At 43.7% G+C, this 22,082-nt stretch overlaps 1 protein-coding gene across 7 annotated transcripts in view; it reads left to right on the forward strand.

Moving 5' to 3' along the window:
- MYO9A (myosin IXA) overlaps positions 1–22,082 on the forward strand; it is a 452,172-nt gene that overhangs the window by 371,610 nt on the left and 58,480 nt on the right. For all 7 annotated transcript variants that reach the window (XM_077828555.1, XM_077828556.1, XM_077828554.1 and 4 more), the window contains 3 exons: positions 1,039–1,114; positions 17,148–17,291; positions 18,337–18,376. In XM_077828555.1, the coding sequence (XP_077684681.1) occupies positions 1,039–1,114; positions 17,148–17,291; positions 18,337–18,376 (260 nt within the window). The remainder of the gene's footprint in view (positions 1–1,038; positions 1,115–17,147; positions 17,292–18,336; positions 18,377–22,082) is intronic.

Below are 22,082 nucleotides of genomic sequence, written 5' to 3' on the forward strand. Positions count from 1 at the left end.
ATTACAAAAGACAATTTAGACTTCCTTTTTTCCTAGAGTTTCCCATTCCCCTCCCCATCATTTTGGAGAATTCAGGGCAAAGGAATATACACTTGCTGGATGTTACGTGTATTCTAAAAAATTTCTTGGTTCACACAAGATTTTAGACAGCTAAGAAATTACTTGTTTTCATGATCAGATGAAAAGGTTGTAAATTCTCTAAATATCAGTTGCTGGATGGATACAAACAATGTTTCATTGCCTGCAAACAGTTATATCTTTCCTTTATTTCTGTTAATTTCATTGCACCCAAAACATTTCCACTTCTTGGGCAGACACAGTTGAACCATCTGCCATTAAAATCTACAAAGCTGTTACAACATACTCTCCTCACACGTTTATCAGGCCTTGAAAATTGAACCTATAAGTTTCAGAGGATTCCATTTTGGTAGAAGATAAGATTACCCCCAACAGCATACTGCTTACTATGTCAGTGTATATTCATTTGTTAGGAAGGGGAAGAAGCAGTGGCATACAACAAGAAACAATTATTGGTAATTGTAGTAATCTAGCTATTTCTCTCTCTCTATCCCAACCAATTCCCTTCTTGATGGAGTGATTGACTATTATATTTCTATATTTTTCATGTTACTGCTTTGAAGTGTTTTGACTGACAGGAAGCAGGTAAACTGGTATCTTTATATCCGTCGTGACTGATTGGTAGTTTTCCTCCCATCTTGCTTTCTAATAGTGGAAAGTACACCATTGACAAATTGTTCACATGTTGTATTGGCGGGTGCTGGGGGAAGAGGCAGACTAGAGCGAGCAGAATTGCTAGTAAGTTATGTCTCCTTGTCAAAGAACATGATAGACGTCAGTAGTCAGTTGATATTTCAGCAGCCATGGCTCCTTCATAAACCCCTTACTTTGTATACCCAGCATGTGCCATGACAAATACATATTGCTCTTTTTCATTTGCAGCCAACAAAAAGCTGTTGCTGCTCTAATTTTCTCCTTGTGAAGAGGGGTGTAAAAACTCTTGTTGATATGCTTCCATAGGTATTACCCGGAAAAGCCCAAGAACGCCTCTTTCAGATCTTCAGGGAGTTAACACCATCAATGAGAAAACCCAGCGGTAAGTCTACTCTTCACATTAGCAGGTAAAGATCATTTCAGAGGGGAGAATTTTTTTGTTCTGTTGCAGAACCACCCTGTGAATGTTTCTCCCAGGCTAACTTTGTCTTTTGCCCTTGGTTCGTTCTTGCTTTGCCCTTGTCACATAATCATATCCAACTCAGCAACCGAAACCTGTAATTGAAGTGGCAAGGATTTTAGAAGTTGATTTATAAGGAGGCGTGTGCTATAAACTGAAGTAATATTATAGGGAAATAGTCAAGGTTGTCCACCCTTAACATTCACATAAGTGTGTTTCTCATAGGTATAGGGGTCAGAATTCATCCACAGTTCTTCTTTGGACAAAAAAGTACTTGCATGTTTTATAATACACAGAACTATGCATCTATGATGTGATGGGAAGAAGGTCACATGGCACACTTTTGTTTGTGCTCCCAAAGAATTGTGGGGGGCGTAGTGTTGAGTTTCAAATATTTGCAGATATGTTTGCAGATACATTTGTTCAGGGAATGTCAAAGGAATCCTAACTGCTAAAATGAAGATATCACTAATGATTGAAACCCTTAAAATACAGGTGACCTACATCTCTCTCATATTACAGATCTGGGTCTGAAGTAATTCTACTTCTGGTGTTAGATTTCAGAGTAGCAGGCATATTAGTCTGTATTCTCAAAAAGAAAAGGAGTACTAGTGGCACCTTAGAGACTAACCAATTTATTTGAGCATAAGCTTTCGTGAGCTACAGCTCACTTCATCGGAGTGGCTAAGTCATGAAGTGAGCTGTAGCTCACGAAAGCTTATGCTCAAATAAATTGGTTAGTCTCAGGTGCCACAAGTACTCCTTTTCTTTCTGGTGTTAGAGAGATTCTTTACGATTATAAAACATCCTTACAGTTCAATCCTGGATTTTTCCATCAAGGTTTCAGTGAGGACATAGCTCATGCAGGGTGTCAGGTCTACTACACCTCAGGAGCCAGTAAGGGGTACATAAGAGGCCAGCACCCCTTTCCAAACAGTTTTTCTGGCCCATATTCAAATTAAGTCTCCTGTTAAACAGACTGCTCCTACCTTGAAGACAGATCTAGGCCTCCTCTGTACTCCAGCTGCTCTATTCCAGTGATGCAAATGTGTCAGGAAACCTGCTTAACCAGACCTCTCAGGATTCCCCTTGCCTAGGGGCTACTCTGCTTCACCCCTGCTCCTGGCCCTTGGCATAGGGGTATGACCAGGGTGCTCTAGCAATCTTCAGCTGCTGAAACAACTACTTGGGTTTGTGGGCAGCTGAGTGTAATTTATAGCAGCCCTGAATTCCTTTGTTTCACCGGCGAACTGGACCAGCACCAGGACAAACCAAGATCAGGAGGAATCAGTGTGATCCGAAGCCACTATTTTTCCTTCTGGCCTGCCCCAAGCACAGTTATAGTGAGACCCAGGATCTTTTCTCTAGTGTTGTGGACTCTGTGTAAACCTCCCTATCAATCCATGTAAAGTGTTCCTTTAAACATATAATATTCTCCCATCCCAGTGCTCTTTTCCTCTGATAAAGTTGAGGTAGCATGACTTTTTTAATATCAGGAAGGCCCTGAAGTTCTGTTGAAACAGACTTAAAGAATCTGAAGATGAATGAGTTTATTTTGATGTACCGAAGAACAACATTGTTCCCACAAAACTGCGTTCTTCAATTAGAAGCAATGCCATTCCTGGGGTGAGAAAAGGAATAGGTCTGCAAAGTCACTGTGTGATCCTCCAGGCACAATTTCACTAGAGGTTATAGAGTAGATACATTTTCAGTTACAGCATTCTGCCCAACTCTAGCTTCTGTTCTTGAAAAGTAATCCCACTCTGTTGTGTGAAGCGAATGCAATGGCTGTCTCTATAGTACACTTTTTATTTCCTTAACCTTACCTACTAGTACTATAACTGATCCTGCTCTAACCAGTTTAACTCCAATCATGATGTGTAATTGTGTGTGTGGTGTAATTGCACTGGAATCCCTACTTCTCCATCAGAGGAGCAGAGGGAACAAAAAAGATGGACCTTATTGTTCTTTGCTACTTGCAGTCATATGCTCAACTGCATTTATTTGGATCAAAACAAAACAGCAGATAAATTCCCTGAAAGTGAAAGAACCCAGGATATCAGGATAAGAGCTAAAGCTTAGAAAAAATAGAGTGAAACACATCAGACTTGGTGGAACATGTAAACTTTTGAATACCTGAATATTTTCTCTAACTTTATTTAATAAATAATAATAATTTTTAAAACTCATAACAACAAATGTCACCTTCATCCCGGAACCAAACAAACACTCTGCTAAAAAACCTGATGTCAGGAGAAACCTTACAGAAGATGTTATCCTAGCATAGTTCACTCAGGTTTTGCATTTGTTTCAAAATCAATTTTGCAGTATTGTTAGCGTTGGAGCTGATCAGAAAATGTTCCATCTTTTCACTTGGCACTGGACCAGCTAATACAAAAAGGTTCCATTTTCCTCCGCATCTGTAGTGTTTATTCTCCACTTGCTACCATAAGCTCTTGTGAAACAGCAACTATGTTACAGGTCAGAGGTGACGACATTTCATTGATGGTTGAGTGATCCTTTACCCAGGGGGTCTGGAATCCTTCAGAATGCAAGGCTACTTAAGTCTCTCCCCCTTGTCTTTTGAAGTCAATGACATTTTAAGAGGAGTTACGTACTATTCAATGTAAACAAGGGTGCCAGAATCTGGCCGTTAATGTGGAGACTGGTGTCATTGGCTATAAATAGTGTAAGTGGTGAATTTGGCTCTGCACTTACAATTTTACCAGTACATCTGAAGCCTGACCTGCACCACCCTCAGTTACTCCAGTCATGAGCAAAAACTGTCAGCCATACCAGAATGTGTGGGAGTTTGAAAAGAGCCCCACTGTGAGACCACTGAACCTTTCCCATTTGTCCTAAATGACATTTCAGCCCAAGACTTCAAAGATAAAAGGGGTAGTGACTATCTTACTGTCATCCGACTTTTCTTCTTTCCCTTATCCACAAAGGTTGTGGGCTGGTCTCCACTATGGGGAGATTGACACTGCTGCAATTGATGCAGCAGGGATAAATTTAGTGGGTCTAGTGAAGACCCGCTAAATGGATAGCAGAGTGCTCTCTGATTGACCCTGGTACTCCAGCTCTCTGAGAAGAATAAGGGAAGTCGACTGGAGAGCGTCTCCCCTCGACTCAGTGCCATGAAGACACCGGGGTAAGTCGAACTAAGCTACGTCAACCAGTAGCTGGAGTAGTGTAACTTAGGTCGGCTTACTCCCATCGTGAAGACAAGTCCTTTTTCATCACTGAGTAACAAAGCTGCCTGTAAGAGTCCTAGTATTGCTTTATTAACTGTGCTGGAATTTGTTCAGTGACCGGGCAAGAATGCATTTATTCAAGGTATCCTAACTAGTGCATGCCTCTCTATCCCCGTACTGTGTCTCAAGTAGCCACAATCTGTGGTTCCACAATACATAGTAAACTAGTGAGCCATTAAATATTTTCTGTCCCCCATAACCCCAAAAGTAAAAAACAAAACAAAACACCCTTCAACATCTCATAAGGTGTTTAAATCCAAAATGCAATGACTGAATATGCATAGGCTTGAAAGGATTACATTTTTACTGGTAATTATCGGTAAATGTCAATTTCACCATACACACACAGACTGACAAAAATATGTTCATGTATAATTATGAAAAATTTCACATAGGCAAAGTAGGAAAAAAGCCACTTTTATTAAAGTCAAAATCTTAGTATTTAGATTTTTGAATTAGGCTTATTACAAATGTACTAGTGAATGCATATTAAAAACTGGGTGTAAGGGTATTTACTTTTGTATTTTGATGTGATGCTGACAATTTGTTTTAGAAGTTTATAAAGCTTTATCTTTCTGAATCTGTGTCTACTCTCATTAAATAATTGTTTGCCCACACCCATAATTTCCCAAACTGTGAAAATTTAAATAGATTAAAATAAAAAAACTGCTTAAAAATAAACATTGGTATTATCTGTCCCACTTATGAATGGAAATAAAAATAGAATTCTTCCAAGCCTAAATATGCATTTGATTTTAATATCACTCACAGCGGTTGATTTTATGTTGAAGACAAATATCTATTATTTCATTAATAATATACATTTTAATTAAGTTGTACAGGTTTTTAATGTAATTTTAACAATTACCACATACAAAACTGTCTACAAAAATAAAGATAATGATCCACCAAACACTATAATAAATCAAACACTGTACTCGGGGGCTGGGGGAGTGTAACATGATTAATTAGAAATCTATTTTTAACTAAGATGTACAAACTTAAAACAATCATTCTTCCCTTCAGATTCTCATGTCAATGTTTTCTGATACTTAATGTCTGAGCCATTAAACATTTTTCTGGAGTTAAATTAAAACCAGGAGTTTCCTCTTAAGTACAGTGTGTTATCATATGGATTGAGCCCTGCAGTGTAGCCGGAGACATTTTGAATGCAAGTCTAAGCAATGACATCATGCAAGAAGTAGCTGCAGAGGAGCTCTCTGATGAATCCACATCCTTCAGCTCTCCTCCAAAGAAGTGGTTTTGTGGTTTCTAGGAGTACTATGGCAGCTAGAGGGAAAACGGCTTCACTAAAGCAGAAACAAGGCAGCATATCTGAAAACCGCCTGAAGCAGCCACTAAATAATTAAAAACATGGTCTCACTAACCAAAGTCTGTCAGGGTGGCTTTATTTTCAGTTCAACAGAAACTGTTTTATGTTCATTAATGGTTTACGAAATGTGAAAAGAACAGCTGTAGATCACTCTTTTAAAACGGTCTGGTTTGCTCTGTGAAATCATTAACCCCCAATTGACAGAGGTTGCTGCTATTTATGCTATTGTTAATGTTTTCACCCTAGAAAATATAAGTACAGAGTATTAAAATTCCCATAAAATCTTTTTAAAACCCCCCAGGAAATTTTAGTTTCTTCTTTGAGTCGAGGTAGCCATGTATTCCACGTGGGTGTATGCACACCCAGCACAATGGAGCTGGAGAATTTTGCCTAGCAGTGGTGGCACTTGCACATCATGACCATAGCCCCTCCCTGGCCATCTGAGGTAGCACCACCTCCCCTCAGTTCCTTCTTCCCGCCCATGGCTGGAGTTGGAGCTCTGTGTGTTGCTTAACCTCACAATCCTTTAGCTTTGACTTAATTGTTCTAGTTGTATATGGATAGTATCCTTAGTATTCGCGTTAGTTATTTTCCCTGGTGATGTCCTCACCAGGGTTCAAAACTGTCCGTTGTGTGTGCGGATGATTTCTAACAACGACCCTCACACAAGGTCTTTGCTCTGCTTAGGCAAGCCTCACATCACAGAGTAGTGTTTGAATTGTAAGTTGTTCACAAAACGGAGTCAAGTGGCTAGAGATCTTCACCTAAAGCTGTACCTTCTCGAGCAGGCCACCACCGCGCCTCCGTCGGATTGGAGGCTGCCATTGATCTCAGTGAGTGGTACTGGCTTGTGCTCTGGAACTGGCGCCTCTCTGAAGAGGTGAAGAACCCACTCCCCACTGAGTACACTGATGAAAACTTCTTATAAGACTAGTCGAGACCATTCCCTTTCTCGTGGAGACTCTTCTTTCTCCTCCATGAAGAGTACAGCTATTATCGGCATCCGGGATGGAGCAGGTCCTTCCAACTATTCCCCCACACTGTGTAGAGGTGTGGGAGACCCAGTATTGTTGACTCTGATTCCGGCTCTTGGGCGTCCATTGAGTCCAGTACCAGTGAGGGCAATGCCAGTACCTGCTATTTTTCTGCACCGGTGACATATCAGGTGGCAGTGGACCTCCTCTGCCTTTCCATACCGAGGTCCAAGACTTCACAAGGACTATGGCATCCTCGGTCTTGCTGCCTGAATGGGCTTCTGAACCTTCTGGTCTGTTGGCACCGCATCTTGATAATCCCTTGCTGCAGACTGTGGAAGTGAGGCCATTGCCAGGCTCAGCACAAGGGACCTCCTCAGCACTAGGAGACTCCTCTGCACGGCTGCACTTTGCAGCACTGATGTTATTGTGGCAGCTTTCCCTGCTCTCCATCTCAGCACCATTGGCCGCATCAGTACCACTGCTGACTTCGGTACTGACACAGCTCCCAGCAGCAGAGATGACTTAGGCATATTCAGTGCTGGCTGTGCCATTTCCACCAACAACGCTGGTCCCTTCCTCACTTTGGGCAACAGATGAGTCAAACCAGTTCGCACGTTCAAGGCTGGCTCCACCTTTATCCCCTGAAACTCCAGATTCCTTGACATCCAGGTCGGGTTCCTCCTCCTGCTCTCCATCACCTGACCTGTATCCAGGACTTTCTGGCCACCAATGCCTTACCCTTGTGCCCAGTGGCCCCCTTGGAACACTCCTTGATCACGGATGTTGCTATCCTCATCCTGCTCTAAGACGAGATCACTGGGCATATCGGTGGCTGGGACTGTTGACCCGCCCCAAGTTCAGACATCGGTTGTTCTTCCCCTTGTGGAGCTTCTGGAGCTGTCCCATCCAGGTCCACCTGTTCTGGACTGAGACCTGTTGTCGGTGCACTTAATGGCCTCTTCATTGTCCCTGGACAACTCAGCAGTACCTGGTTCCTCCTTCAGTGTCTGAGGATTTCAAGGCCTACCAGGACCTTTTGTGATGTGTGGCTGCTTCCCTGGGCATCCAGGTAGAGCTCCTGCAGGAGAACACCCATAAACACCCTGCAGCCTTTTGCCCCAGAGAAAGTGGCTCTCCCCATTAATGATGTGCTGCTGGAGCATGCAAATGTTCTTTGGAGAACACCAGCTTTGATGCCACCTATGGCAAAGCATTTGGAAAAATGTTACTTTGTCCAAATGCAGGGATTTGAGGTGTTTTACTCCCAACCGGCCCCTAATTCCCTGGTTGCAACTTCAGCAAACAACAGAGCTTAGTAGGGCAGATTTAAGTCTGCTATTAAGGACAAAGACTCTAAATGGATGGACTTAATGGGTAGAAAGATCTACACTACCTCTTCCCTACAAATGTGAATGGCAAACCAGCTGGCACTGTTGTCCAGATACAACTTTGTAAATTGGATAACTATGTCTAAATTTACAGAACAGCTGCCCGAAGCCTCCAAGGTGGAATTTCAGAGGTTTATTACCGAACATTGCTTGGCAGCCAAGACATCGCTGCAGTCCGTGCTTGTTGTAGCATATACTTCAGGCAGAGTGAAGGCCTCGGTGGTGCCTATGAAAAGCGCATCCTAGCTAGAAAATTTGGGTGTTGCTTCCAACATGCAGCAGGCTATAGAGGACTTGCTCTTCAATGGTTGGGTGCTTTTTTTTTTTTTTTTGACAAACCTGATGAAAATTTGCACTCCTTCAAGGATTTTAGGGCTACCTGCACAGGCTCAACAAATACATCAGATATGTGAGGTTCCGAATGGTCACCCTATCGGCTGTCCTCCCCTCATTGACTCAGAATGACTGATTTGCTGGTCTGGACCTTTAGGATGCTTATTTTCATGTGGTGATCCTCCCAAGCCACAGAAGAGTCTTCTGGCTCATCGTAGTGAACCACCGTTTTCAGTAAACATCCTTACTTTGTCTGTCTTCTGTCCCCCAGGTTTTTATAAAAAAAGGACAGCATACCTCAAGAAGAAGGGAATCCATGTCTTCCTGTATCTGGACCACTGGTTACTAAGGAGCAGGTCCAGAGAAGAGGTTCTTTCTCATGTATGCTTTATGCTGTGCTTATTCGACTGTCTGGGTCTCATCCTAAACACTGGGAAGTCAACATTGGTTCCCACTCAGAAAATTGAGTTCATGGGGCCCTAATAGCCTCTACAAGTTTTTGTCTCAATCTGTAGTCTCAACCTTACACGACAGTTCACATGTGCCTGAGGCTTTTGGGAATCATAGAATATCAGGGTTGGAAGGGACCTCAGGAGGTCATCTAGTCCAGCCCCTGCTCAAAGCAGGACCAATCCCCAACTAAATATGCATGCAGTTTGGTTCAATTTTCCAGGCTGCACCTTTGCCCTCTTGAAGTGTGGCTCAGGACAGTTTACAGTCCAATCCTTCGCCCCCTGGATAGGTTGGTCTCCTTCCTTTGCTAATCCTGGACTCCTTACAGTGGTGGACAGCTCAGGGGAATGAATATGAGAGTTCCCTTAATCCGGTCCTTACCAGCCAAGACTGTGGTCACCGACACCTCCCTCATGGGTTGGGGAATACATATGAGGTCACTGAAGTTTCAGAGTCCGTGGTTGGAGCAGGAAGCTTCACTGCATATCCATGTGCTGGAGCACTGGGCCATCCACAATGCCTGTCACACTTTTCTAGACCACATCAGCAGCTTAGCTGTTCACATAGTTAACAACAATGCCACCCCAAGGTATTATTTGAACAGGCAAGGGGGAGCACACTCCAGGGTGCTCCATGAAGAGGCAATCAGGCTGTGGCAGTTCTGCATCAAGGGCAGTATCTCTCCCAGAGCCGATCCCTTGCCCAGGGCCCAGAATCACCTTATGGACCATCTCGGCAGGAGTTTTTCCCTGAGTCACGAGTGGTCCCTGAAGCCCAGCATTCTGCGAATCATTTTCGTGGCTTGGAGCATCCCAATGATCAACCTATTTGCTACAAGGGACAAAAGAAAATGCTGGCTCTTCTGTTCTCGGGGGGGAGAGGGGAGGGGGCTTAGTCTGCGCTCCCTGACCAATGCCTTCTATCTCAGCTGCCAGTTGACGCTCCTATGTGCTTTTCGTCTGATCCTCATTGTTCCACGGGTCATCCTCAAGTTGAAAGTGGATTGGGCCAAGCTCATCCTCATTGCCCTGGCGTGGCCGTGGCGGTGGTGTTTCTTTTTACCTTCTTGCATTGTCGATTCAGCCTCCCCTATCACTTCCTCCCCATCCTGACCTATTCACACAGAATCACAGTGGTACTTCGCATCCCACTCTCATCTCCCTGCATGGCTGCCCTGTGGTTGAATGAGGAGGAAGAGTGATATGCAGTGGCTGTTCGGCTCATCATACTCAATAGTAGAAAGCCTTCTTCCAGAATGGAGTATTCGGCAAAATGGAAGCCATTTTCAGTGTGGTCACTGGCTTGCAGAGTTCAACTAACAATGGCTTGCATCCAGAACATCTTGGAGTACTTGCTGCATCTTCAGTCAACAGGCTTTATGCTTAGCTCGTTGAAAGTGCAGCTAGCAGCGATCTCAGTGTTTCATCTGTCCGTTAGTGGGAGATCAGTATTTTCCAATGCTGGAGTAGCAAGATTCTAAGCCCTGGTCTACACTACGGAGTTAGGTCAAATTTAGCCGCGTTAGGTCGATTTAAAAATGACTTCGTCCACACAACCAACCCCATTCCGTCAACCTAAAGGGCTCTTAAAATCGACTTCTGTACTCATCCCCAACGAGGGGTGTAGCGCTAAAATCGACCTTGCTGGGTCAAATTTGGGGTAGTGCGGACGCAAATCGGCAGTATTGGTCTCCAGGAGCTATAGAATCATAGAATATCAGGGCTGGAAGGGACCTCGGGAGGTCATCTAGTCGAACCCCCTGCTCAAAGCAGGACCAATCCCCAACTAAATCATCCCAGCCAGGGCTTTGTCAAGCCTGACCTTAAAAATTTCTAAGGAAGGAGATTCCACCACCTGCCTAGGTAACGCATTCCAGTGTTTCACCACCCTCCTAGTGAAAAAGTTTTTCCTAATATCCAACCTAAACCTCCCCCATTGCAACTTGAGACTATTACTCCTTGTTCTGTCATCTGCTACCACTGAGAACAGTCTAGATCCATCCTCTTTGGAACCGCCTTTCAGGGAGTTGAAAGCAGCTATCAAATCCCCCCTCATTCTTCTCTTCCGCAGACTAAACAATCCCAGTTCCCTCAGCCTCTCCCTCAGCGCTCCATTGTGACTGCTCTGGACAGCACTTTGAACTTGAATGCACTAGCCAGGTGCACAGGAAAAGCCCCAGGAACTTTTGAATTTCATTTCCTGTTTGGTCAGCGTGGCAAACTCAGCCGCACAGGTGACCATGCAGTCCCCTCAGAATCGTAGAGCATAGACTGTTTCTACGCTCCCCCTATCATCTCCGTCCCTGAGGTTATCACAGATTAGAAGGTGGAAAAAACGCACTCACGATGACATGTTTTCCGAGCTCATACAGTCTTCCCGCACTGATAGGGCACAGCTTAATGCATAGAGGCATTCAGTGGCAGAGGCCAGGAAAGAATTAAATGAGTGCGAAGAGCGGAGGCAGGATGCGATGCTAAGGCTAATGGGGGAGCAAATGGACATGATGAAGCGTCTGTTGGGGGAGCAAATGGACAGGATGAAGCGTCTGTTGGAGCTGCAGGAAAGCCAACAAGAGCACAGACCCCAGCTGCATCCACTGTATAATGCCTACCCTCCTCCCCATGTTCCATAGCTTCCTCACCCAGACTCCCAAGAATGCGCAGGGGAAGGCTCCGCGCACCCAGCCACTCCACTCCAGAGGATGGCCCAAGCAACAGAAGGCTGTCATTCAGTTTGATTTTTAGTGTGGCTACAATAACCAACGTGGCCTTGTCCTTCCCTCCCCCCCCCCCCCCACCCCACCCAGGCTACCTTGTCCGTTATCTCTCTTTTTTTTTTAAATTAATAAAGAATGAATGCATGGTTTCAAAACAATAGTTACTTTATTTTGAATGGGGGAGGGTGGTTAGCTTACAGGGAATTAAAATCAGCAAAGGGGGCTGGTTTGCATCAAGGAGGAACACACACAACTGTCGCACTGAAGCCTGGCCAGTCATGAAACTGGTTTTCAAAGCCTCTCTGATGCGCAGTGTGCCTTGCTGTGCTCTGCTAATCGCCCTGGTGTCTGGCTGCTCAAAATCGGACACCAGGTGATTTGCCTCAACCTCCCACCCCGCCATAAACGTCTCCCCCTTACTCTCACAGATATTGTGGGGCACACAGCAAGCAGCAATAACAATGGGAATGTTGGATGCGCTGAGGTCTGACCAACAGTACCAGCGAGCTTTTAAACATCCAAAGGCACATTCTACCACCATTCTGCACTTGCTCAGCCTATAGTTGAACTGCTCCTTACTACTGTCCAGGCTTCATGAGCCATGGGAGCAAGGGGTAGGCTGAGGTAGGTGCAACCATGTGGTGCTGCCGGCTGGGAGAGCAGCCTGAGGCAGAAGCCTCCAGCTCGCAGGAGAGCAGAGTTGCAGTGGAAGCAGTGGAGCTGTACACAATGCCCTGGAGGCTGCTAGGAGCTGGGCAGGGAAGACGTTCCCAGAACCCCCGGCCAAGCTACATGTCTGACGAGGACGGCACCGTCTGCTGCAGAGTTACAGGAGAGCAGAGTTGCAGCGGAAGCGGTGAAGCCACACACCATGGACAAGGATGGCTAGCAGTCCTACTGCACTGTGTGCTGCGAAGGCACCCAGGAGCTGCTGCTGTGTAGCAATGCCAGGTGCTGCAGCTGCTTCTGTGTCGAATGCTTTGAGGTCCTGGTAGGGCAAGCTACCTCAGCCAAGGCAAAAGAGCAAGAGCCCTGGAGCTGTTACACGTGTCAACCACAGAAGTGCTACGAGGTGTTACAGCGCCAACCGGACTGGAATGTACGGCTGCAAGACTTCTTCAACAGTGACAAAGGACAGGAATATGATGCACCTAAAATCTAAAAAGACCCGCACGTTTCCCAGAGTCACTACCTTTGATAACAGAACATCAATGATTCCATTGACTACTTGGATCACAGCAGCCCCCACAGTAGACTTGCCCACAACAGCAGCGTTGATGGTGAGCTGAGCGGGCTCCATGCTTGCCATGGTATGGCGTCTGCACCGGTAACCGAGGAAAAAAGGCATGAAACGATTGTCTGTGGTTGCTTTCATGGAGGGAGGGGCGACTGACGACATGTAGCCAAAACCACCCGCAACAATGTTTTTGCCCCATCAGGGATTGAGAGCTTAACCCAGAATTCCAATGGGCAGTGGAGACTGCGGGAACTGTGGGATAGCTACCCACAGTGCACTGCTCTGTAAGTCGATGCTAGCCACGGTAGTGAGGATGCACTCTGCCGACTTAATGCGCTTAGTGTGGACATACGCAATTGACTGTATAAAATCGAATTCTAAAAATCGACTTCTATAAAATGGAGCTAATTTCGTAGTGTAGACATACCCTTAAAAGAAATTCTTCATCTCCATCTGCCAGTTCGGGTACTGGTTCCTTTGTGGGACTTTGACATGGTCTTAGCAGTTCTGATGGGCCCTCCATTGGAGCCTCTGGCATCTTGACCCTTTCCTCTCTTGTGTCAAAAAAACTGCATTCCTGATGGTGAGAACATCCTCAAGGAGAGTCTGTGGGTTGCAGGCTTTGATGGCAGCACCTCCTTATATGCAGCTCTCCAAAGACACAGTGACATTGCGGCCGCACCCAAAATTTGTGTCTAAAGTGGTCTCTGTCATTTGAACCAGGCGGTATAATTACCCGTGTTCTTTTCTAAGCCACATTTGTCCCCTGAGAAGCAGCGCCTTCGCGGGTTAGATGTCAGATGATGTCTAGCTTTCTTCTTGGACAGGATTACCTTTTTGTGCTTTGCCTCATCTGTTTATCTTGTATGTGGATGGGAGAGGCAGTCTCTCCAGACGATTACTAAGTGGATAACACCCTTTATTAAGGCTGCATGTGAAATAGCTTTGACCCTGCCCTTCTGTGGGTGTAAGCTCATTCTACGAGAGTGCAAGCTACATCAATGTTATTCTTAAGTGATGTCTCCAATATTGGACATTTGCAGGGCTGCCACGTGGTCATCCGTACATACGGTTAGGAACCATTATGGCATTACTACAGTGGCATCCAGAGCAGATGCAAACTTTGGGAATGCAGCCTTCCAGTCCTTTGTTTAAGTAGTCTCCAAGCTCGACCGCTGTGGGTACTGATTGTGAGTCACCTAAGTGGAATACATGGCTGCATCTACTCAAAGAAGAAACAAACAAAATTCTCCAGCTCCTGTGCAGTGGGCATTCACCCACCTAAGTGGAATACATGTCTGCATCACATCTTGAAGAGCCACCGTTACAGTGAATAACCATTTCTCTTCTCTTTTAATGCAATTTAAAATTCTATTCACAGACTTCATGGAGAGTCTCTTTGTAACCATGTGCTGTCTCAATCTAAAGGGTTCAAAGGCCAGATACTATGATGAGCCATAGAGTTTAAGGTTAGAAGGGAGCACCAGATTGGCTAGTCTGACCACCTGTATATAGAAAAGGAGTACTTGTGGCACCTTAGAGACTACCAATTTATTTGATTAGTCTCTAAGGTGCCACAAGTACTCCTTTTCTTTTTGCGAATACAGACTAACACAGCTGTTACTCTGAAAACTGTCACCTGTATATGACAGGCCACCAGCGCCACCTAGCACCCGCACACTAAACCCAACCAATAAAATTAGACTAAAGAATCCCAGCACTCAGGAGACTAGACTGTTATGTACCACGGGCAGACAACAGGAGGGACTGAGGTGCACAAGTGCCGAGGGCCCTTACAATGGTAGGAAAATGATTACGTTGAATGGTGATCGATAGGACTGTAGTAAATATAGGTTAAACCATTTAAGTACAAAATGAAGAAGAAAAAGGCCCGGAGTAATAGTTTGCAATTCCATGTTCAGGCACCTGGGCTTCATTCCCAGTATCACTCTCTTGCACTGTCTGCTGGAGAGACTGAGTTGTTCTGCTTCGCAATAAATGGGCTAAGTCTTCTGCTCTTAGAGCTTGTCTAGATGAATAATTAGTGCACAGCAAGCTGGGGTGTAAATCCACAGTGCACTAACAGTCCATGTGGATCCTGCTACCATGAACTAAAAGTTCCCAAGTTCACATTGACCTACTCTGCTTTGAAACAGGAGTACGTCCGTGCACACTAGGGAGCTTTTAGGGTGCAGTAGCTGGGTCCACATGAACAGTTAGTGGTAGCAGGCTAGCGCACTGTACGTTTGCATCTCCGCTTGCCATGCCCTAACTGTTCATCTAGATAAGCCATAAGATGGTTTTGGTTCCCTGCTCCAATTGCCCCTATTCTGTTTTCCACCTCAAATTCCCCATGTCTCATTATCAGCTTCAGTATAGTGGATCTCCTTTCAAGGGGCATAGGGAAGCGGGTGCCCATTCTCAGTTTTGCTCTGATTTCCTAGGTTGTCCTCCTGCCTGGATCCATGTTTTTGTAGTAGCATAAGGATCTGCCAGGCTCACCTTCCCCAGCCACGGCCTGGAAAGGATGCATTGCAGCCAGTGAATCCAAGAGTTCCTCTCATATAGACCACTCCTCCCCTGACAGCTAGGGACCATGCACTTTTCCTTAGGTAAATCCCATTCTGGCAAGCTTCTGAACAAAACCTGTAGGAACTAGACAGCAGCATGGAGAGGTGATCTCTTTGCATACAGGTCAATTGCTGCTGCCACATACATTCATCTATCTGCCCCTCCCACTGGTGTCCATTCAACATTTCCATTCCCCACCAATCTCTTCTGGCACTTGCTGTGAAGTTCTCTCACTGCATGCTCAAAAGAGGCCCCGCTAACCTCTCCTATCACCAAGTGGTCAAGAGCAGAACATGGGCTCTTTCAAAGAATTTTGGTGGAAAGGGGAGTAGGGGAGTTCTCATTAGACCTGGATATGCCAGCTCCTTTCTTGCCCAGATAAGTCCAAGTAACTTGCCTGAGTGGAGGCATCACTCAGCTCAAGATCCTGCACTTTGGATCTCTCCCAGGACCCTGCCCAACAATTGGGAGACTTGTTAAGGCTGAGAGCCCATCTGTGAAGGCACAGAAGATGGAATTCTGGGAGCAACTGACGATTAAACCCTTTCTGCCTAAGCTGTTTGTAAATTACACACACTGGTCAAAGAATGAGTCATAGCTCCCAGGCCAGAATTGATTCTGTGGTGATTGACTTTTGAGAAGTTGTTCTTTCTCTAGAACAAAAATCTCTGTGACAGGAAACTAGTGGCTGGTTTTAAAAGGAACCATGATTTGATGACAAGGCAATTGTATTCAGTAGTTTGGTGGCATATTGCTCCATGGCCCAAGCTGTGGGCCTTCAGGACTTGGGGGATGAGACAACTGACACCACTCTACTTTCTTCTCTAATTACCCTTTTGATGTGTCACTTCATCGGTTTTCCTTTCTCATTAGCAAGAATCTGGCTCTGGTAGTTGACTTCCAAACATAACAATACCTGATTGCCACTTATTTAAAGGGGAGAGACTTTAGGTCACGTCTTCCAGAACCTTAAAGGCACATATGTCTGGCAGTAGAACATTTTTCTGGAACACTTTCTGCTCTGTAATAGAGTAGGAAAAATTGGATAGGTAATCCTTTGTTTGCCAGGTTAGACCAGATGCAATGTGGTGATTCTCTTTGTGACAGACTGGTTGTGTTGGGGTTAAGGTCTTGAGTTCATAGCACCTCCTTTCCCCAAGATGTTCTTAGGCATTTTGCTTTCTTCCCCTTCATCTTCCATGACGGAAATGACTGTGAAGCATGGGACACCAGACTAAACTCTGATTTTGTGGCATCACCAGAAGTCTTAAACTATATCATTCTAGGTAGCAGAGAACTGAGCTGAGTTCTAAGCTCTTAACCAAAGTGCTTCTAGGGATATATAATTATCTACTGATCAGAAGTATCACTTTGTGAATGAAAGAACTATAGGCTATTGTGCTCCTGCTCACCCAAATAAATATTTTATTCTAAAAATACTTCAAAATACAGCTAGGTGACTAGATGACATCTAGGTTTTGTGTATGGTACTGTGAACCTGTGTAGGAGTGGATGATTGGTGAAGGGGGAAAATTGGTGATTGGTGTTTTCTAATCACACGATTTTATACTCTGTTAATTTAGAACCTTTCAGCAATTGTAATAACTATTTTCAAAGCCTTTTGTTAAAGAACCAGGTAATAGATGTGTTTTTAAAATGCACATTGTGACTGACCTGTCTCTCATTACAGTGATACCTATGGAGTTGGCTGGACTGGCAGGATGGGAATCCGACAAGGCCGACTCTCTAGTCCTAGCTCCTTCCTAGACAAAGATGGGATATTTGTTAATTCAACCAACAGCAAGCTGCTGGAGAGGGCCCACGGCATTCTCATGTTAGTACAAAAGGCGTGGATTTTGGCCTCATTCCTAGAGTGTGCTGAGTTGCATGGGTAATAACAAAAATGTGAACAGCCAGGGCAAGAGACCTACAGCAGCACAACATGGTGCTAGTCCAAAAAGTCTGAGTTCCAAGTGGACTTGGATGTCCCAAGGCTTGGATATATTGTATAAATATACTGTAAACATGATTAGTTCAGTCTCTTAGCATTCCAGGTTGATAGCACCTCTTCTCTCCACTGTGGTCTCTTCCCACTGGAAGAGCAGGCCTACATTTGTAGAGACAAGAATAGGGAAGGGGTAAGAAGAGCTAAGGTCAAGTGATATGACAGTGGTGCTCTACAGTGACACTAGAGGGAAGAGACTTCCACTAACTGAATCACTGAAACAAGATGTGGAGATGATCTACTTCAATTGGAGAGGCCTGTGTGGCCCTTTCTTAACCCATGTTGTTGATTTATAGTCCAACTTCATCATAGGTTTCAGAAGAGGCTGCCAGATTAGCCATAGGTAAGGTACTACGTGTGGTGTGTTAAAGCAGATGGGTGAATCTGTTCCCTACATATCCCCTCTTGCTGTTCTTCACAAACAGCCAACTACCCCATTATTCACGATCTGTAACAATCCAAATTTTTGAATGGATTCACCTTCCCTTTTGTCCCACCCTCTCCTCTCACAGACACACATAGGCAAAGAAATGGAGAAAACGGGTATGTGGAATGCATACTAAACCTGGCTATTATGCAGCTTACAGGAAAACATTGCTATAAGTGGTTTGAAGGGTCTTTTTCATTAACTCGTGTGTATCCATTCTACTAAATATGTTTTTTCTTCTCAATTTGTACGATCTCAAATAGTGTCAATTCTTTCTGACATGGGTATTTTGACTATTGGCACTGATGCTAAAGATATTGGGGCTTCCGAATGGGAAATCTCAGCTTCTGCCATGAGAGGGTTAAAATGATACCTCAGCAGTAAATACATAATCCCATGCCGTAACCTTATGCCTGTTTTAATATGGCCCTTTTATTGTTTCCTTAGGCGAAACAAGAACTTCAAAGCCAAACCCAATCTTCCAAAGGTGAGTGAACAAACACATTTACCTCTCTTGTTCCTGGAGTATATAAGGCAGCACATATACTGTATGCACTGCCGTTAAATGTTAACTTCTGTTTAATGTATACTTTGTCAATTTGGGGGGAGCCAATTCAAAGTGAATTGTTCATCTCTAAAGTGTGGTTTACCAAGTTGCTGTTGTAATATGAAAGCTGTGCATATCAACTCCAGCCTGATCTGTTTGAGGTTATTCTTTATTTTATCGCAATGAAAGCTAGCAGAGTTCTCGGGGACAGTTGTGTTCATTTGTCCTGGAAGAGAGCTGTGCAGACATTGGACTCCTTCCTGCTCAGATGCTGCTAGCTATTTTTTTTTTTTAACCTTCATTTTGTGAAGTTAAAGAGAGCCAAGAGAGGAAATATCGCCACAAGGGTTGAGGGAGGTCTGCATGTTCATTGCTGGGCCCACTTCAGTTTAAGTCTCTAAACTGAAAGAAATGTCCAGGGATCACTCAAAAAATTTTGTACTTGATATATACAGAACACTTTTCAGGCCATCTACCTTCATGGTGGAGATTTCCTTTCCTAGGAAAATGTTTATAATTAGTTAATTACAATATTAGAGTGCTGTATTATATTGGTAACTTCCATTCTATTTAAAGTGCTTTTTAAACATTCCTGCTGTTTCCTCTATTTTCTGACAGTACTTACTGTGCCTGATGGCATAAGATGAGAAGAGATCCACCATCTATCACTGGCATAATTATAGCATTTTATGGTCATTATTGACACTGCTTTGATTAAAGAATGTCTGGTTTGTGCTGTGTGCCTTCCAATAAGAATTATATTTAATTAAAAACGAACCACAAAATGTAAGCACAGAATACTTTTGAGGGTGCAAGATTTTTAAACACAAAGACTTCTCCTTTCATTTTGTTGACTTCTATTCTAGACAGATTGTGGAATTAAATGGTTTCACTTCATCTCAAGTGGCTAGTAGACCAAATCACAAACCCATCAAGTATCATTCTGTATAGTGAGCAGTGTCTATTCATAAAATGTATGGTACTCAATTACAATAATGTGGAGAGAGAACAGACTTTTTCTGATGGCAAGGGTTGGGTTAGAATGTGGTAGGGTGGTATTCTGATGCAGAGATCTTATCAGAAGCTTCAGTGTGAGTGCTGTAATTTGAGGAGGGCAATCTATATTTGTACGTTAAACAGTAGAGAACAAATAATCAAGTGCTGCTTCTCCTATAGGAACAAAAGGAAAAATTTGTACGGATGCATAACACATTATACCTAAATAAGTATAGAAATAAGCGTAGGAGGTTAGCAAATTGAGTTAATTGAAGTAGCCATTACATATTTGGTTTGGGGACAGTATACTTCAAGGGGATGGACTTGAACTACTTTTTTTCCATCTCTAACTAAACTAACTCACTATAACTAAAATCCACTACTTTTTTTTTTTACTTGTGTATTTCAAGCAAAGAAAAAAGTCATCTGAGGATTTCTTGCTCTCGCTTTCTCTCTCTCGCTCTCAGTCAGTCAAAGCTCTGACCAAAACCAGTAGAAAACTCTTGTCTTCCATCAACAATTTCCTGTTCAAAGGAATGAAACCAAGGCTTGCTACTTATGTTTAAGTGCACAACTCACATTCATTTGCTGTATGCACGTAATACATTTTGCAATGGTCATACGTTGTGATTAATACCTCCTTAAGATAATTGGTGAAAGTTACAAGTCCTTGTGTGCATGTTTCAGTTTATCTGCAGATGCAAGAGACAGCTGTGTATTAGGGGTAGACCAAGCTCCCAAAATTTACCTAGTTACAGAACCCATTAGCAACTTTCCAGACACATGGGGGCTGCATCTCTATTCCAGTAGGAGAGTCTGGCTGCTGCAGAAGGCAGAGCTGTGCTGTTTGAGTTGAGTAAGCTGAGCATTGTAGGTTTAGTAGCCTGTCCTTGTTGCCTATTTGCAATATAATATGTAATCTCAGCAGAACATCAGATTGTGCAATACAGTGTACATGCCAGTGGGGGATTTTATTGATCAAGATGGAGCAAAGCAAGTTGGAGCACATAGATTCCACAAGCCACACCTGTGACAATGATGGAGGATTTCCATAGGGCACATTTTGGGAGTCTGTGATTTCTGAACTGCATTATAAAGTTATTGTTGCTCCCAAAAAGGCTAGAAAGGTGCTTTAACTGCAACATAATTGTTCGAATTTTATGCCTTGAATTAGCTACTAAATTATATTGGTTATAATTCTTATTTTTTAATAATGCTTTACACTTGCTATATGCCATACTGTCCTGCAGCGGCTCAGGAGCATGAGTACCAACCACAAGGCAGACTGTTAAGAGCCAGGCCGCAAATGCCAGACTGGCTTTGAGTTCTATACTTAGATTTCACCAACCAATTATTAACTGTAAACTCCTCAGGCACTGTAACAGCATTAACATGAAGTAAAACAGGCCCCTTGGGTACCCTGATCTGTCTTGCCACTCAGGTAAGCATACCTTTGTGATAATGGTCCCTTACACCAAGAATCACATCAATAGTCCGGTTACTCCCAGTTCCAAAAGAACAGTCACTTACCCCAGGTCAATTGCATCTTACATCTCACAAAGACAACTCTTGTAGCCAATTCTATAACAAACTATATACAGATTTATTAAAAAATGAAATGAGCTATTTTTACAGTTAAAGCAGGTAAACATACACACAAATGAGTTGCAGTCTTAAATTTCAAAAGGTAATAGAATATTCTATATAAACTATAACAAGCTTTATATGTCCTTTAGGGCTAACTGGCGTTCTGTTGCTTATGCCTAGAAAACCTTGCGTCCCAAAGTCCGAACAGCATAGAGGTCCAGTTCCTCCTTGTTAGTGGGTTTTATTCCCTTCTCCCATGAGCTGTGGGCTGTGAACTCAGCTGATGGAGGAATCCACTTGCATGATTCATCTTTATGGGGTGGGAGAGCAGAGCACCACAATCTTTTGTCCTCTTTAATGTTCCACAATAGTCCATCTGGTGACGATGGGCCTTTCTTGTTGGCCAGGATGTAACAACTTCTGTTGGAGACTAGCACTTCACACTAGTTAATGTCTCTCTCCTGTCTGGTGATTTATACAGTGTCAGAGGCTCACAATACAAATGCTTATGCATTACCTTACAATATGGGATACAGATTTTATAAGTGAGATTAATGCATGCAGCAACTCACAAGCATTCAGTAAAGTCTAAACACTTTCTGATAATCCAAATACCTATTTTAATAATACTAACACAGTTGAGCCAGACTGATTCCAGCTCTGTAGTTCTCACTGTTCAGTTGAGACAAGGGGTCCTTCGCATGAGATGGCATCTGGTTTGCCAGCATCATACCATATATGAACACACAGCATGCATTAAATCTAAATAGACTCTTCTAAGCTTTTGCTAACTTGGAGCATCAAAGAGGCCTGAAAATTATGCATATACAGGAGCAAATCTACAAAGCCACATGCTCCTATGACTGTCACTCATCAGCCCCCTCCCACAACCCTTTCCTGTGATCTACACAAACCTGCTGTGTTATGTGCATGTTTCGATTGTAAGCTGTTTGGAGCAGGGATTTTATATATAGTCTGTACAGTGACCAGCCTAGTGGCTACCATAAAAATTCCCAGTTGTGAATATTGCAGGGGGCTTTGCATAGGATCATTACCCTAAGGG

This window comes from Eretmochelys imbricata, chromosome 10 (assembly GCF_965152235.1).
Source record: "Eretmochelys imbricata isolate rEreImb1 chromosome 10, rEreImb1.hap1, whole genome shotgun sequence".
Lineage (NCBI taxonomy): Eukaryota > Metazoa > Chordata > Testudines > Cheloniidae > Eretmochelys > Eretmochelys imbricata.